This window comes from Podarcis erhardii (genome assembly GCF_964252035.2).
Source record: "Podarcis erhardii genome assembly, chromosome: 9".
NCBI lineage: Eukaryota > Metazoa > Chordata > Lepidosauria > Squamata > Lacertidae > Podarcis > Podarcis erhardii.
This window is the reverse complement of record NC_138512.1, coordinates 57669193-57684348: the sequence shown is the minus strand read 5'-3', so window position 1 is coordinate 57684348 and position 15156 is coordinate 57669193. Positions and strand designations below refer to the sequence as shown.

The 15156-nt window shown below is 39.3% G+C and overlaps 1 protein-coding gene across 2 annotated transcripts in view; it reads left to right on the top strand.

Annotated features, from left to right (window-relative positions):
- The window catches only part of GSTCD (glutathione S-transferase C-terminal domain containing), a 55233-nt gene extending 41040 nt beyond the window's left edge, over positions 1 to 14193 (top strand). Inside the window, exons 10-14 of one of the 2 annotated variants that reach the window (XM_081876874.1) lie at positions 1804 to 1937; positions 3850 to 3880; positions 7658 to 7727; positions 12222 to 12340; positions 13504 to 14193. In XM_081876874.1, coding sequence (XP_081733000.1) covers positions 1804 to 1937; positions 3850 to 3880; positions 7658 to 7727; positions 12222 to 12340; positions 13504 to 13608 — 459 coding nt within the window. In that variant the 3' untranslated portion in view covers positions 13609 to 14193. Of the gene's footprint in view, positions 1 to 1803; positions 1938 to 3849; positions 3881 to 7657; positions 7728 to 12221 lie in introns of both variants that reach the window. The other variant, XM_081876875.1, reaches the window with a different exon arrangement.
- The last annotated feature ends 963 nt before the right edge of the window (positions 14194 to 15156 follow it).

The window sequence follows — 15156 nt, the reverse complement described above, 5'->3', positions numbered from 1 at the left end:
GTTAGCTAGGGATCATGGGAGTTGTAGTCCCAGAACATCTTGAGGGCCGAGTTTGCCTATGCCTGCTCTAGCCTCTATCCAGGCAAGCAAGAGTCATGGTCAGAGTTCAAGGGCAAATTCCAGCCAGGCAAAAACACTCAAGGGGCATATGAAGCAAAGCCAGTGAAGGGGGTGGCCTAGAGAGAGAGCGGCTTGGGAGAGTCCCAAGAACCAAACAGAGGCCTAGAGTGCCACATTTGGCCCTCAGGCCTGAGTTTCCCCTCCCTATTGAACTCAGTGGGACTTCCTTCTGAGTTAGTCCTGTTAAGCATTGAGAACATCTATGGCAGAGATGAGGATCCCTTAAGCCTCCAGGTGTTGTTGAACTCCAATGACCATCAGCCCCAGACAGCATGACCAATGTTCAGGGATGATGGGAGTTGTACTCCAGCAATATTTGAAGGGCCATGGTTTCTTCCCCATTCGTGGTCTGTTTGGTTTCAGATGCTGGCTAAGTTCAAACTGTTAAATATTAGCCCACAGACAAGACTGTCGGGGAAAGACTAGACAATTTGTACTCCGGAAGGGAGGAGCTAAAAGGAGAGGAAATCACATACTTAAGGGCTGGGCTGCATTAAGCATCCTCTGGCCCAAAGAATTAGCCAATGTGAAAAAGAGCTATCACTGCAATCCTATATATGTCTACTCAGAAGTAAGCTCACAAGTAAGCTCTACTGAACAGCCTAAGAGAAAACGAAATGATAGTGCAGTTAGGACAGAGAGAACTGTGACATAAAATATGGGAATTAAAATGAGGTGCCACACAAACCAAATGTAGAATCAGAGAGGGGATGCTTATAAATTTAGTTGTTCTTATCAGCAGATGGTGTTAAAAAGGTACATGACCCATATCAGCTGAACACCTTCATTATACAGTCATATTTGAGCCGAAAATGACTTTGGGTGTGGGGTGTTGAAATAATTATTGCTGCTGTATGCATAATTTGAATATTGCCAAGGATGAAATATTTACTTAAATATTTTCTTGATAAATTTCTTGCAGTGTAATCTGTAATCTGTCATAGCAGTGCTGCAGAGTCTAGACTCTCAACTAGTCTTTAAAAAAAAACAACCACAGTATCTTCAGTTCATCAACCAAATCCAAACATTTTTTAAGCACTATGTAGTTATCATGTTTATAGAACTATCTGTGGCTGAAGCTGTCATCTCAGGTGACTGAGAGTAGACGTGGCAGGAAGCATTTCAGTTTGTTTTGAAACCTATGCCAGAACACTGTCAAATTTCAGCTATCTCCATGTTCAGCATAATCAGCCATGATTCATTTTGGAGCTCTATGAATGAAATGCATAAGTAATACTGGAACATTCCTTTACCTATGAACCTTTCTGGGCAATTTTAACGCATTGTTTGATTAATATCTGAGGCCTGCAGTTTTTGTTCTTATCTGGAAAAGAAATGGCATCTGGCCCTATATGGTGATTAGAACTGTCAAAAAACATTGGGTTGAGACCTTTATGTATCGTGCCAGATTTTAACTTTATAATGCTGTTGCACTAGTTCGTTTTGGATTAGTATTGTATTTTATATCTAGTGCCAAATGTGAATATATTTTATTGAGCTAGCTACATTTTGTCTCAATGTAAGCAAAGAAAATAATGGATGCTGTATTATCTGGCTAAAAAGAGATTGATTTTGCAACAGATTGCTCTCTTTCTTTGATGTTGCAATAATTCAGCCATCCAGAAATGGCTGAATAGTAACTGAATGCAGTTATCATTAAATTCCATTGTTTTACTTTCACAGGTAGCACTGCATGCTTGTGGTGTGGCAACAGACATGGTGATTGAACGCTGTGTCAAAGCTCATGCAGCGTTTGTTATCTCTCCATGTTGTTATGGCTTCATTCAGAACACAGCCAAGTTTGCATTTCCACAAAGGTCAGTGGTTTGTTGACATCAGTGTGTATGTGTGGAGAGGAACCTGGGTTGACATGTATGGCATCGACTACAAAGGCCCACAGTTCTATACAAACTTACTAGTGAGTAAGCTCTGTTGAGCTTAGTGGGTGGTATTCCCAAAAGTGCTTCTGCTAGTGCAAAAAATAAATAAATCTGCTTGCACAATGAAACTTCCCCTCCTTCTCCTCTCGCCATGCACCGCTGTGCCCTCCTCAGATCTGCTCCAGAGGGTTGGGGGGAAATCCAAAACAGATGTAGGTGGTGTAGGCAACACACAGGCAGAAGAGTGGGATAGGGAGCTTCATTGCAGCCCAAAGTCCTTGTGCTAGCAAACTACTTTGTTGGATACCACCCACTGGAGTTTACTTTTGAGAAAACTTGCAAAGGATTGCATAGGTAGTAAATGTGTTGGTCCCACAGAACAAGAAAAATACCCAAGTCCAACAATACCTTTATTTTTAACACCTTACTTAAAGTGCTAGAAGACAGATGTCAAGTGATGTGAAGCTGCACCTTAGGCTCAGATATTTAGAAGAAGACATGAGAATAATAGGTTTGTTGTGTTGCCTCTGTTTAAGGGGAACAGGTAGTCCCAAAGATGAGTTACATCCTGCTCATTGTCACAATGGCTGAATGTGTCACCTAGAGCTATGACTTCATAATTCTAGCTGTAAAGATACATTTCTAACTGTTCTGCAAATTACCAGTGACATTTCTGAAATGGAAGTTAGTAGCAGCTATAAAAAATACATAATACATGCCTGCAATAAAGATCTCTCTCAGTATGCTTGCGTCACATTATGTTTATCGTTTTGTTCAGAGGCTTAATTAGCCTCGCCTAATCATCCATGCACACATTATTTTTAACATTTATTACACCCACAGTTGTAAACCTTGGTTCTTTTAAATAAAGTCGTTGATCTATAAAATAAGAAACTTCTGCAATGCAAATCCCATGATGCTTTCTCAGAAATAAGTCTCAGTGGGGCTCAGTCAGGATTGCAGCCGTGATGCACCTATGAATGGACCACAGAACATAGTAGAAGTCAAGTAGTGCTTCAGGTGCAAGAATTCTGAGTGCCTGATTATATACCTTTTCATACGGTCATATTATTTTTATTGGATTGAAAACAGACCTTTCACTTTCCAGTTGTAATCTCTTGACTTTTGTGATTCACTGGAGTACACAATATTGTGCAGAGAAGGAAATTAAACTGCATGTCTCTGTTTCATTCTTTATTATAACAGTTCTCAGTAGTTGGTACAACACCAGTGGTAGACAATCTGCAAAGAAACCTTTTATCTGCTACATTTTTCTCTGTGCAGTTTCAAAAATAGCCCTGTGTAGAACCAGTTCATGTGGATGTAGCTGTGGCACAACCATCTTTCTCTAGGAACAAGTGCACTGGGCCCACCAACATGTGCAGCAAACCTGGCTACAGCCACCATCTGACTAGTTTAGGAGCAATGCTATTATGTTCAAAAGTACTCCCGAGTTGCAAACCTGATTCTAAAAAGGGTATAATCCCAACCAATGCAGACTGAACATTGAATCCATCATCAGCCCTATGTAGGATAAATATATTAAAAGTCAGATGCTTGCTTTCAGTGAGTCAGTAGCAGTGACATGATACAGCCCTATGCATTTGTTTAGCACTGAAAATATCTTAAATGATAAATGTCTGTAAGTGATAAAACGTGGCACATTATAGACATCTACTAAAAAAGAACAGAAACTCTCAGTAGTGTCTGCTTCTGGATCTTGTTCAACTTCCAGATAACAACCCACCCAAGTATTTGTTTAAAATTCAGCCATATGCCTTAAAGACTGCATCTATTTTAAAATCGTCGTTTCTCATGGTGATCAAATCCATCTTCTTTTCTATTTCAGCCGTCAGTTCAAGGAAGTGTTATCCTATAAGGTATGCAAAAGGTGAAGCTGTGGTTTAGAATTTCTTTCTGTGCCCTTTTCTGTGTCTTTCCGTATGGTTTGAGTGGAATGGGTAATTCTCTTTTAATGATAGGGTTAAAAACACATCAGAATACAGAAACTTCACCATTGCATTCCATGTGTTCCTTCCTCTTTTTTCTTTTAGTGCAGGAAAAAGACATTTCGTAAATACAGTATGGAATACATTTCTGTGTGTAGTTTAGTTTATATCTCATTTTTTAGTTTCAATAATTTCTAAAAGTAGATGACAAGATCATTAAAAAAAATTAAAACAACTATTTATTAGTTAAAACATAAAACCATGAAAAGAACAATGATAAAACAACTGAATTGTTTCACTATAAAAGAACCATATTCATCCATCAAATATACATAGATGTCGAGAACCTGTTGAGCCTTCTAGGAGTACTTTCTTCCTAGTCTGCTCCACTGAATATTTTGGATAGGCCTGAAGGCTTTTGTGTGCATTTTTATGCCAGTTTCCCATTTTTTAACCGTTTTCCTTCTTTATGGCTGCTATTTCCCCTTTTCATTTGATTTTCTTCTATCCAGATTCAATTTGGACAGTGATGGCTTGAAATTGCTTTATTTTTCTCCCAATTGTATTTGAGATGTAGTTTTCGTAGTGAACAGCATGTGAACTAATAACCACATTTTCATAAGATGGGCGGCTGAATTGCTTTTGGCACAAGTAAGCCTAGTGACATAGTTACAGAAACAAAGAGTTTAAATAAAATAAGTAAAAATAAATTTTCATAATAATTCCTGCCAATTTGTTATGGACATATAGATGAAGCTCATCACCCGCAATGAATGTTCCATTCATTTCAGCAGAAGCAAGCGCTTCATGTGTGGAATGTTTCTTTCCATTGAAACTTGCTCCAAAATGTAGAAGATAACCATGTATGTTTCAGCTCACACAGATATGCTTTGAGGTCTTTCTAAGAATACATAAAGAGCTATGTTCTGCCTTCTTTCTGGCTTGTTGAAAACCGTATTTTACTTTAATGCCCTATTTGGCTAGAAAATATGACATATTCATTTGAAAAATAACTTAAATATTATTTATAGTATATGCAGGCAGTATTTGATGAGGCCCTAAGCTACTGAAGGTAATGGGGCCCTTTATATGTCCAGCTGTCCTTTGTCAACAACCAATTGTCACTTTTTTGTGTTGAATATGTGCTATATGGTAATTTATGAACCTAATAGGTATCTAAAGCCATTTGCACATAACAAATAGGAGCCTACACAACACAAAACACTGATGCTGTATGTAGGTTTTATTTTATTTGTTTTTTATCTTATATTTTGGAAATATACATCCAGTTATTTTTTTCTTTACATTTTTGGGGGGCCCCAAGAGAGTGGGGCCCTAAGCTATAGCTTGTTTAGCTCATACATAAATCTGGCACTGAGTATATGCATCTTTAACTTTGTCTAAAACCATCACATAGTTCACTGGAAAATAATAGTTGATACATTTTCCATTGCATTACATTTCCAACCTTCACATAAATTTTGAAAAGACTGTATTTTATGAGAAAAATTAATGCAACCTTTTAAATAGAACATAACAGATATGAAATCTCCACAGGTTCTAAGAAGCATATTGTTTTAATAAATTTGTATCAGTTGATTTTTTTAAAGAAGAAAACTTGTGCTAAGAAGCCCCTCTAAAATCAGTATTGTATTATTTACATGGCTCTAGACCAGATGGTATCTCAGTTCAGTGTATAAATTTATAATTTTTGGTTCTGTAGGCTTTATATAATATACAACTTTGCATATTGGATTGATATATTTTCAGTTACTGATGTGTTGCCAAAAGTTGGAATGTGGTGGCTAGACACTGTGTCACTGTCTCCATAGTTCATCTTAATTTTCTGTTTCCTTTTGCTGGGAAATTCAAGGATTAGTGTCAAGTAAAACCGAAGCGTTATTATAGAGACTTGATGATTCCCACCCACCCTATTCAAAATGGCAACTGTGGCATCCCACCGTGAAGGCTCAACTCACTGCTGACTTTTTAGAACAATTTGTAGCAAGTTCTCTTTTCTCATGGGAAATAGTATACACACATTTCAGTTTGAAACTGACTATTCAGTTTGAAACCTATTAGGGCACATAATGGGAAACAGTCTTTAAAGGAAAAAGAATTTGGCCAGGGTGATTTTGATTGGACAAGCAATGGCGCATATGAGAGAATGCTTAACCCATACCTTGCCTGCCATTTCTCCACTTTTCCCTCTCCTGAAGCTGAATATTGCATATCTTGCGCTCTATGCTATCCCAAATACCTTTTTGGTGTTGTTTTGTCAAGGTACAGGAATAGCACCCTTCCCATAGTTTCTAAAAATATTCAATATTAAACAAAAAGACTATTTTATTTTTAAATCCTGATAACTTTGCATATTTTCAGCATTCCTGTTTCCTTCTTAATTTATTTAATTGGATTTTAGCCATCTTAGGCATTTCTTATAGAAAGTTGGGGTTAAAAATACAATACAAATATTTTGTCAGGACAATTATTACATAACAAAAACAAAGAGTGTAATATCCAACTGTAATTTGGAAACCTAAAAATTCAAGAAATCCTGCGAAATTAAAATCCCTGTTGTTTTTAAAAAGCAGAATGGGAGGATTTGTCGTTTGTAAATGGTATTACCTAAATTCCTTCCAAAAGTGTTTTGTGTTCTCACATACTTATCTCCATCTAACATTACAAATAGCTCTGTCAAGATATACAGCTCTGAAATGGTTCTGATTGCTGTGACTTGGCACTTGAAATTGCAGCTGTCCAAGCTAGTGCAGCTGTCAGCCAAAGCACTGTTATGGCATTTTTCTTTCCTTTTGCACTCCCCCCCCCCCCGGTCAAAAGCATAATCACCTCCAAGGTCTAGTGTGTGTAAAAGTATATTATAAACCATGTCGCTGTGGGTCATAAGATGTGATCAGCGTAACCTAATTGTGGTTCACCAGGTGGGACTGATAGATTTTGTAGCCTAATTCTATTATTTGCTGTACAAAGGAAAACAAAAAGGCCTGGGTACAAGAGCTCTTTGGGCACTGCAGTGTTGTGAGTCTGGTGTTGCAGTAGCAAAACACTGGGAACATAATGTGATCCTTACTGGATTAAGCTAAAGACTCATCTAGTCCAGCATCCTTATCTCATAGAGACTGACCAGATGCCTATGGGAAGCTTGCAAGCAGAACAGAAGTCTCTTCTTGCTTGTTGGTGTTCAGAGACACAGACAGACAGAACATAGCCATCATGGCTCAAAGCCTTATCCTCCACCAGATTGTCCAAGTTGTTGACCACCACTAAAATTAATGGAAGTGAATTTCATAGTTTAACTATGTGCTGCATGAAGAAGTCTTTCTTTGCCTGTTTCCCATCTCGCCTGTGTTGGTGAAGCTGCATGGTACAAAGTTTCCACGGGTCAGACATGATATAGATGCTTAAGGATCTAACTACAGTGTTGAAAGAGTCATACCACGTCATACCAGGCCATCTTAGGCTAATTGGAGAATGCTTCAATTTATACCCTCTACTAGCATCCCTTTCATTGGTTTCCAAAACTGATGTCATGCCTGTTCTGAATAATATTGCATAGCAAAACAGGCAACTCCAGTCAATATTGGTGGCTTCAGATGTACACAGTCTCCCAGTATGGTAGCTAGTTTGGAATAACGTAGTGGAAGAAGCTGGCAATATTTATCTCTCTGTGTGTTTTTTCTATTCTAGGAGCACATGATTCTTTGCCGATTTGCTGATCAGACAGCTGTCCAGCTTCCCCCTGAACGCAGGCAAATAGGTACGCTTTTCCATAGAGCAGCTGTTGTGTAGATTACATACACTCTACTTGGTGATGTGCTTAGCTTACTATATATGGGTTGCCGTGGCATGCTTATCAACAAGGAATGAAAGTGCTGGTTTCTCAGAACACACAGGGAGGTGTCTTTAAAGATACGGTGAAATAGTTTTCTTTGTTGAAGCTCAGTTTAAATCTGGGGTTGAAAGTATCACACAGTGAAAATTCATCTGTTACTTACAGTCCAATAAAGGAGATGACAGAATATGAGAAACATGCTAATGTTCTCTCTGATGCCATTGGGAGCTAGTAACAGTACAAGGGAGCTACTATAGTGCAAGAGCTAGAAAATCACCCATTCAAATCTCACATCAGCCATGAACTAAATAAATGGCCTTAGGCAAGCCCAGTATTCTATCAGCCTTAGTCTGGGGAACTTTAAAAAGCATGATAGAAATACAGTGGTACCTCAGTTTAAGAACAGTCCGGTTGAAGAACGATTTGGTTTACAAACTCCGCAAAACTAGAAATAGTGTCCTGGTTTGAGAACTTTACCTCGGTCTAAGAACGAAATCCAAACGGTGGAAGGGCATTGGCAGCGGGATGCCTCATTAGGGAAAGCGCACCTCAGTTTAAGAACGGTTTTGGTTTAAGAACAGACTTCCAGAAAGGATTAAGTTCGTAAACTGGGGTACCACTGTATTTGAAACAAAATAAATAGAATCTGAAAAGGGTGGTGGCTTTTATGAAAGTTTTCTCCCTTTTTATGAAAGTGTCCCTCTTGCCAAAAAAAGGACAGTAACAAGGACGCATTTGCAAAGGATGGCAATAGATCTAGTGGAACCTTTTAAAACAGAGGAAGAGTAGCTAGCTGGGATCCACACAACTGCATAGCTAGTTCCATATGCCCAAAGAAGCTTTGAGCTTGTGTTTCTCTTTTACAGCTGTTCAAATGTCTTCACAATATGTAAGATTGGTTTGCATAGGGTGAGCTGATATTCTAGGGATTCCCCTGGGAGTTTTACTTGATGCCAAAGCTCTCTTATTTTCAGCACCAGATAAAGGTCTTTTTAAAACATGGTCGTGCACTTTAGATCCTTTTGTTTTTATGCTGTTTTCTTAGACTCAATGGCTTCTCTGCCTTTTTAATCAGTTCTTCTAATTTGTTAGTGTTTTTTATATTAGAGTTATGTTTTCTTGCAAGCTACTCTGGGATCTTTCTTGGCTCGTAAATGGGGCATTGATTTTCAAATAATAAAGACAAGGTATTTGGGATAAAAAGACAAAACAGGGTTCGATACTGTTGCATGTTTTGGATACAAAATTCACTCTGAATGTACAACAGGCAGTAAGAATAAACAATGTTTATGCCTCTAAACCGTGGGTAGGCAAACTAAGGCCCGGGGGCTGGATCTGGCTCAATCGCCTTCTAAATCCGGCCCGCAGACAGTCCGGGCATCAGCGTGTTTTTACATGAGTAGAACGTGTCCTTTTATTTAAATTGCATCTCTGGGTTATTTGTGGGGTCTGCCTGGTGTTTTCACATGAGCAGAATATGTGCTTTTATTTAAAATGCATCTCTGGGCTATTTGTGGGGCATAGGAATTCTTTCTCCCCCCCCCCCAAAAAAAAATATAGTCCTGCCCCCCACAAGGTCTGAGGGACAGTGGACCCTGCTGAAAAAGTTTGCTGACCCCTGATCTAAATACTTCTGTGGTGTCTAAGAGTACAACAGGAAGCATTGAGGACTTGAGATAATCTTACCTATTTTTTCACAAAAACTGACAAAACTTTAAAGCCACTCCTGTATCTGGAAAGGAAAACGTGCTGACAAGGTCACAGCTGTGAGTTCAAGAGGTGCCACTCCACCAAATGGGAGTGGGCATTTCTTCCAGCCCTTTGGTGATATGGGAAGGAAATGTATCACTTAATGAAGGGTGGAGTGGATGGCTGTAAATGAATCACAGAGTGTCAACTCAGCATTTCAGGTAAATTTGATGTTGTGACACTATAGTACTTCTATCCCCCCCCCTTCAAAGATAAAGTAGGTAGCGCAGACATTTGTGAACCACAAAAAACGATCTCTCACTGGCATTTTTGTTCTTCTCCTTGTTTCTTCTGAAGATATACTTGACACCAGCCTTATTTGCTCCATTAAAAGAATCTCTTCCATTTCAGTCATCTTTCTTCACCTTTTAAACTTGCTAATGGGCGTGTGGTTGGTGAGGATTAAGTTTTGTTTTCAAATGACTAGGGTAAAGGTCAGATCAGATCAGCACTAACCACATGCTCTGTTGGAGGCAGAATCAGATAGTGAGATTCTACATAAGGTGTACTGTTTAGCTTTCAATTCTGAACATGCTTACTTGGGAGTAAACCTCATTGAATCCCGTGGTGCTTCTTTCTGAAAAAAGACACACAGGGTTGCATAGTTAAAATGGTCACCACCACCATTGCTTCATTTATTATAAAGATGATTGTTTTTGCATTAAATTTCCAACCCAAAATGAAACAATACAAAACAATACAACAAAAATATCTTTTCTGCCACTGCGCCGCCACTCATTCCTTGCCAGTAATCATGTAAAAATAACTTGCAGCACAATCCTGTGTGTTTCTGCTTGCTGGGTTCAATGGGGCTTACTCCCAGGCACGTGGGTATAGGATTCCAGTATTAGATGGTAAGATGGTACAATCTACCTACATAATAAGTTGCAGATATATGCTGTCATGTGTAACAAGTCCACTTTAAACAAATGCAGAATCAGGACATTTAAAAATTCAATTCTATTATCTTAAAGGAGGTGGCATATTTTTTTTCTCTTTCGTATTTCAGAGTTCTTCAGTAACTCGACATGCTTATTTTATCCATAATATAATGGGATATTTTGCCCATACAGTGGTGCCCCGCAAGACGAATGCCTCGCAAGATGAAAAACTCGCTAGACGAAAGAGTTTTCCGTTTTTTGAGGTGCTTCGCAAGACGAATTTCCCTATGGGCTTACTTCGCAAGATGAAACGTCTTGCGAGTTCTTGCGATTTTTTTTCTTTCCCCCCCCTTTTTCTAAGCCGCTAATAGCTGCTAAGCCGCTAATAGCGCTAATCCGCTAAGCCGCTAATAGCCGTGCTTCTCAAGACAAAAAAACCGCAAGACGAAGAGACTCGCGGAACGAATTAATTTCATCTTGCGAGGCACCACTGTATTGTATTCAACATTCTGGAATTAAATGTTAACAATGTATTATTTTAAAATGTAAAACTAAAAATTGAAAATATTTTAAAATAGTCAAATGTTCAACAACAGCAACAGTGCAGATTATCAGCAAGAATATTAATTAGTAACAATATTACAAAATGTTCTTGCAATTAAATATGAGTGCTCTAGTCAATATTGTCCACTCTGGCTAGCATCAGTTGTGTTTCAGCCAGAAGTCATTTTTAAGTGGTAAGGCCCAGGGATGAATCCATGGACTTCTGCATGTCTTCTAACACTGAGCCCCCATAAAAACACACATCTTTCATTTATCGTAACTTAGTATGCAAACATCAGCCCTTAATCCGTCTCACTTGGTCACACGTCTTTCTACTCTAAATATTATAAAGCAGGTGTGGGGAACCTTTGGCCCTCTAGAAGTGGCTGAACTACAACTCCCATAAGCCCCAGTAAGCATGGGCCATGTCCAGGAATGATGAGAGTTGTCGTTCCTCAACATTTGTTGTTGTTTAGTCATTTAGTCATGTCTGACTCTTCATGACCCCATGGACCAGAGCATGCCAGGCACTCCTGTCTTCCACTGCCTCCCGCAGTTTGGTCAAACACATGCTGGTAGCTTCGAGAACACTGTCCAACCATCTCGTCCTCTGTCGTCCCCTTCTCTTTCCCAACATCAGGGTCTTTTCTAGGGAGTCTTCTCTTCTCATGAGGTGGCCAAAGTATTGGAGCCTCAGCTTCAGGATCTGTCCTTCCAGTGAGCACTCAGGGCTGATTTCCTTCAGAATGGATAGGTTTGATCTTCTTGCAGTCCATGGGACTCTCAAGAGTCTCCTCCAGCACCATAATTCAAAAGCATCAATTCTTTGGCGATCAGCCTTCTTTATGGTCCAGCTCTCACTTCCATACATCACTACTGGGAAAACCATAGCTTTAACTATACGGACCTTTGTTGGCAAGGTGATGTTCCTCAACATAAGGAGAACCAAATGTTCCCTACACCTGCTATATATAAAGAGACATTTCAGCTGTATTAGAAATAACCATATTAGGAAATTATCCCAAGTTGCATTAGTAAGCAAAACAAAGGTCTGAGACACTGCAAAATATATACTGGTACCACTGCTGTTAATTATTGATACCAAAATGACCATGTTCACTTTTGTTACAATTGATGCTAGCATATCTGTTTTCATCAGTGGGTGTTGATGCTGAAATATACATTTGCATTTGTTGTATTACAATAATTATGAGAAAGTGTATATATTATTTGTTCTTATTTTTAGGTAAACACTGCATGGGACTGGTGGATCTGGACCGGGCTTGGGGAGTGGAAAAATGCAACTACTCTGCGCAAGTGATATCTATGGAACCAGAGACATGTTCCCCAAAGAACAACTTGATAGTGGGTGTCCCAATTTAGTTCAAAGGGCTTTTCTGATCAATTTCAATTAATAATCACTCCTTGTGATCAAAGTCCAGTAACATTTTGGAGATACAAACTGCAGCTGTGAAGCAGACAGTGCACATCTTGAATCCATTGTCTCCAAAATAAGGAAGCAGAGAGGAAAGGGGTTGGCAGTGGGGCTGCTTGCAAAGCTTCCTAAATCCTCCTTGAAATGTGTGATTAAATGACAGCTGGTTCTCAGAGCAGGAATATCCCAAAATGTCCATCTGCCCCCACAGCAATACCAATAAAGATTTTTTTTAAAAAAGCTTCATCACTGGCAAGGTGATTTCATTTCCTTTTCTATGAAGATAGATCTTGCATGTTCGAAAACAGATTTTGCAAGTATTTTTGTACTCAGACTTTGACTATACTAACAAGGGTACCCAACTACAGAACTCAACTCTCATAATTAAAATCTAGTAACATGCTTATTCTGCAACCATGCTAAGAATGTGGACAATAAAGGTTTTTCTTCTTCTCCCATAACACTGGGAGACACTAATGAGTTAGAATATTGGAAGATTCAGAACAGACAAAAGAAAGTACTTTTTCATTCAGCACTTGGGGCTTATCCACAATTTTTCTAGTTTTGCTGCTTTCACCTGGAAAAAAAACACTCTAGCTTTCAGTTGGAGCAAACGGCAATTCAGGTTTTCTCTGGATTGATGTTTGCTCCGATTTAGAGCTAAAGAGTGGGTTTTCCTTGGGAAATGAGTGGGGCAAGGGGGGCGGAATGCTTGGACCACTCAAACACCTGCTTTCTAGGCACAGGACAAGCAGAAGTGTGGACAATTCACTCCCACAAGGGGCAGTAATGGCCACCAACTTGGATGGTTTTAAAAGAAGATTAGACAAATTCATGGAGGATAAGTCTTGTTATTGGTTACTGCCCATTGTGGCTTTGCTCATAGAGACAGTATGCTTCTGAGAACAGAATACTGGACGTGATAGGCCTGAGCCTACAGGTTCTTCTCATGATCTTATGCCGACTTGCCTCAACAGCAATTTAGAGAACTTTCTCCGACTTAATTAACTGTAGAACTCATTAAGGAGCATAATCCTTGGTTGAGCTTTATAGTTTCCTTTTGTCATTTCATTTTCCATTTCCATTGCCACAGCTCCTTCCAGGCCCATTCTGCATTTGGAAGCACCTACAATTTGGAACTCCCTGCCTATTGATACCAAGCAGGCAGTTTCACTGTGCTCTCTTTGGTGCCTACTAAAAACATTCTTGTTTAGACAAGCCTACCCAGATGCTTGGGGATGCGGGTGGCGCTGTGGGTTAAACCACAGAGCCTAGGACTTGCTGATCAGAAGGTTGGCGGTTCGAATCCCCGCGATGGGGTGAGCTCCCGTTGCTCGGTCCCTGCTCCTGCCAACCTAGCAGTTCGAAAGCACATCAAAGTACAAGTAGATAAATAGGTACCACTCCGGCGGGAAGGTAAACGGCGTTTCCGTGTGCTGCTCTGATTCGCCAGAAGCGGCATAGTCATGCTGGCCACATGACCTGGAAGCTGCATGCCGGCTCCCTCAGCCAATAAAGCGAGATGAGTGCCGCAACCCCAGAGTCAGTCACGAGTGGACCTAATGGCCAGGGGTCCCTTTACCTTTACCTTTTACCCAGATGCTTAGAAAGCTGAGGTAATTTTAATCTGTTTTAGTATTTTAACTTTTGTATCTTTTAAGTATGGTTGTAAATTTTTCTTGATTTTTATTGCTTTGCTTTTTTGTAAACCACTTTCAGGTGTGTTTTTTTACAATCAAGTGGGGCATAAATTTTATGAAATAAATTAATAAATAAGCAGTGCTGTGGTTGTGCAGTAAAAGTATTTATTTGTGAATAATTCACAATTTTTTGTATATAGGCAAGGAACATAAAGGCAACACCTGCATGCATTTTCTTAAATTTGTTAAACAAGCCTATAGAAATCACACTTCGTTTTAAGAACTTCTCACCATCTAATGAGATCTGATATTTTGCTTCTTCTTTTTGCACAGTTTTCAGTAATGCACAGAAGATGGTGGCTGCTGTTGCTATAACATTTCAGCATGTTATTTCCTACCAGGTTTCTGTTGTGCTTGCTGTCTTTAATCTCAGCAATTTTCAATTCACTGTTGTGTTTCTGAGATATAAATGCATGTCCAATGCACATTATTGTTGTGTTTAAATTTTTAATCCTGCTGGATATAGGATTGATTAACCCATGAAAAAAATATTAATGATCAAGTTATCTGGTACAGTGGTACCTCGGGTTACATACACTTCAGGTTACAGACTCCGCTAACCCAGAAATATTACCTCAGGTTAAGAACTTTGCTTCAGGATGAGAACAGAAATTGTGCTCCGACGGCACGGCGGCAGTGGGAGGCCCCATTAGCTAAAGTGGTGCTTCAGGTTAAGAACAGTTTCAGGTTAAGAATGGACCTCCAGAACGAATTAAGTACTTAACCCAAGGTGCCACCGTAGATGTTTTCAGAGCAAAGAATGCACAATTGGTTTTCCCCCTTGGGCAGCACAATTTCTGGACAGAGGAGTCCTCTTAGTATTAGAATTACTTCACTTCTAGTTAATTGTCTGACCTTACTTTTCCAAGTAATTCTTCACACAATCGTTTGTAAGCATTGCAAGATGTAAAGTACAAAGGGTTCTTTGAATACCAGATCTTGCAAACTATGCAAATATGAAGGGGGTCTTTGAATATCAGATTTTTAAGGGATATGGGAAATGGCCAAGGAGCTTCAAAGAATGCCCTGTTGCTAGTTTCTTCATA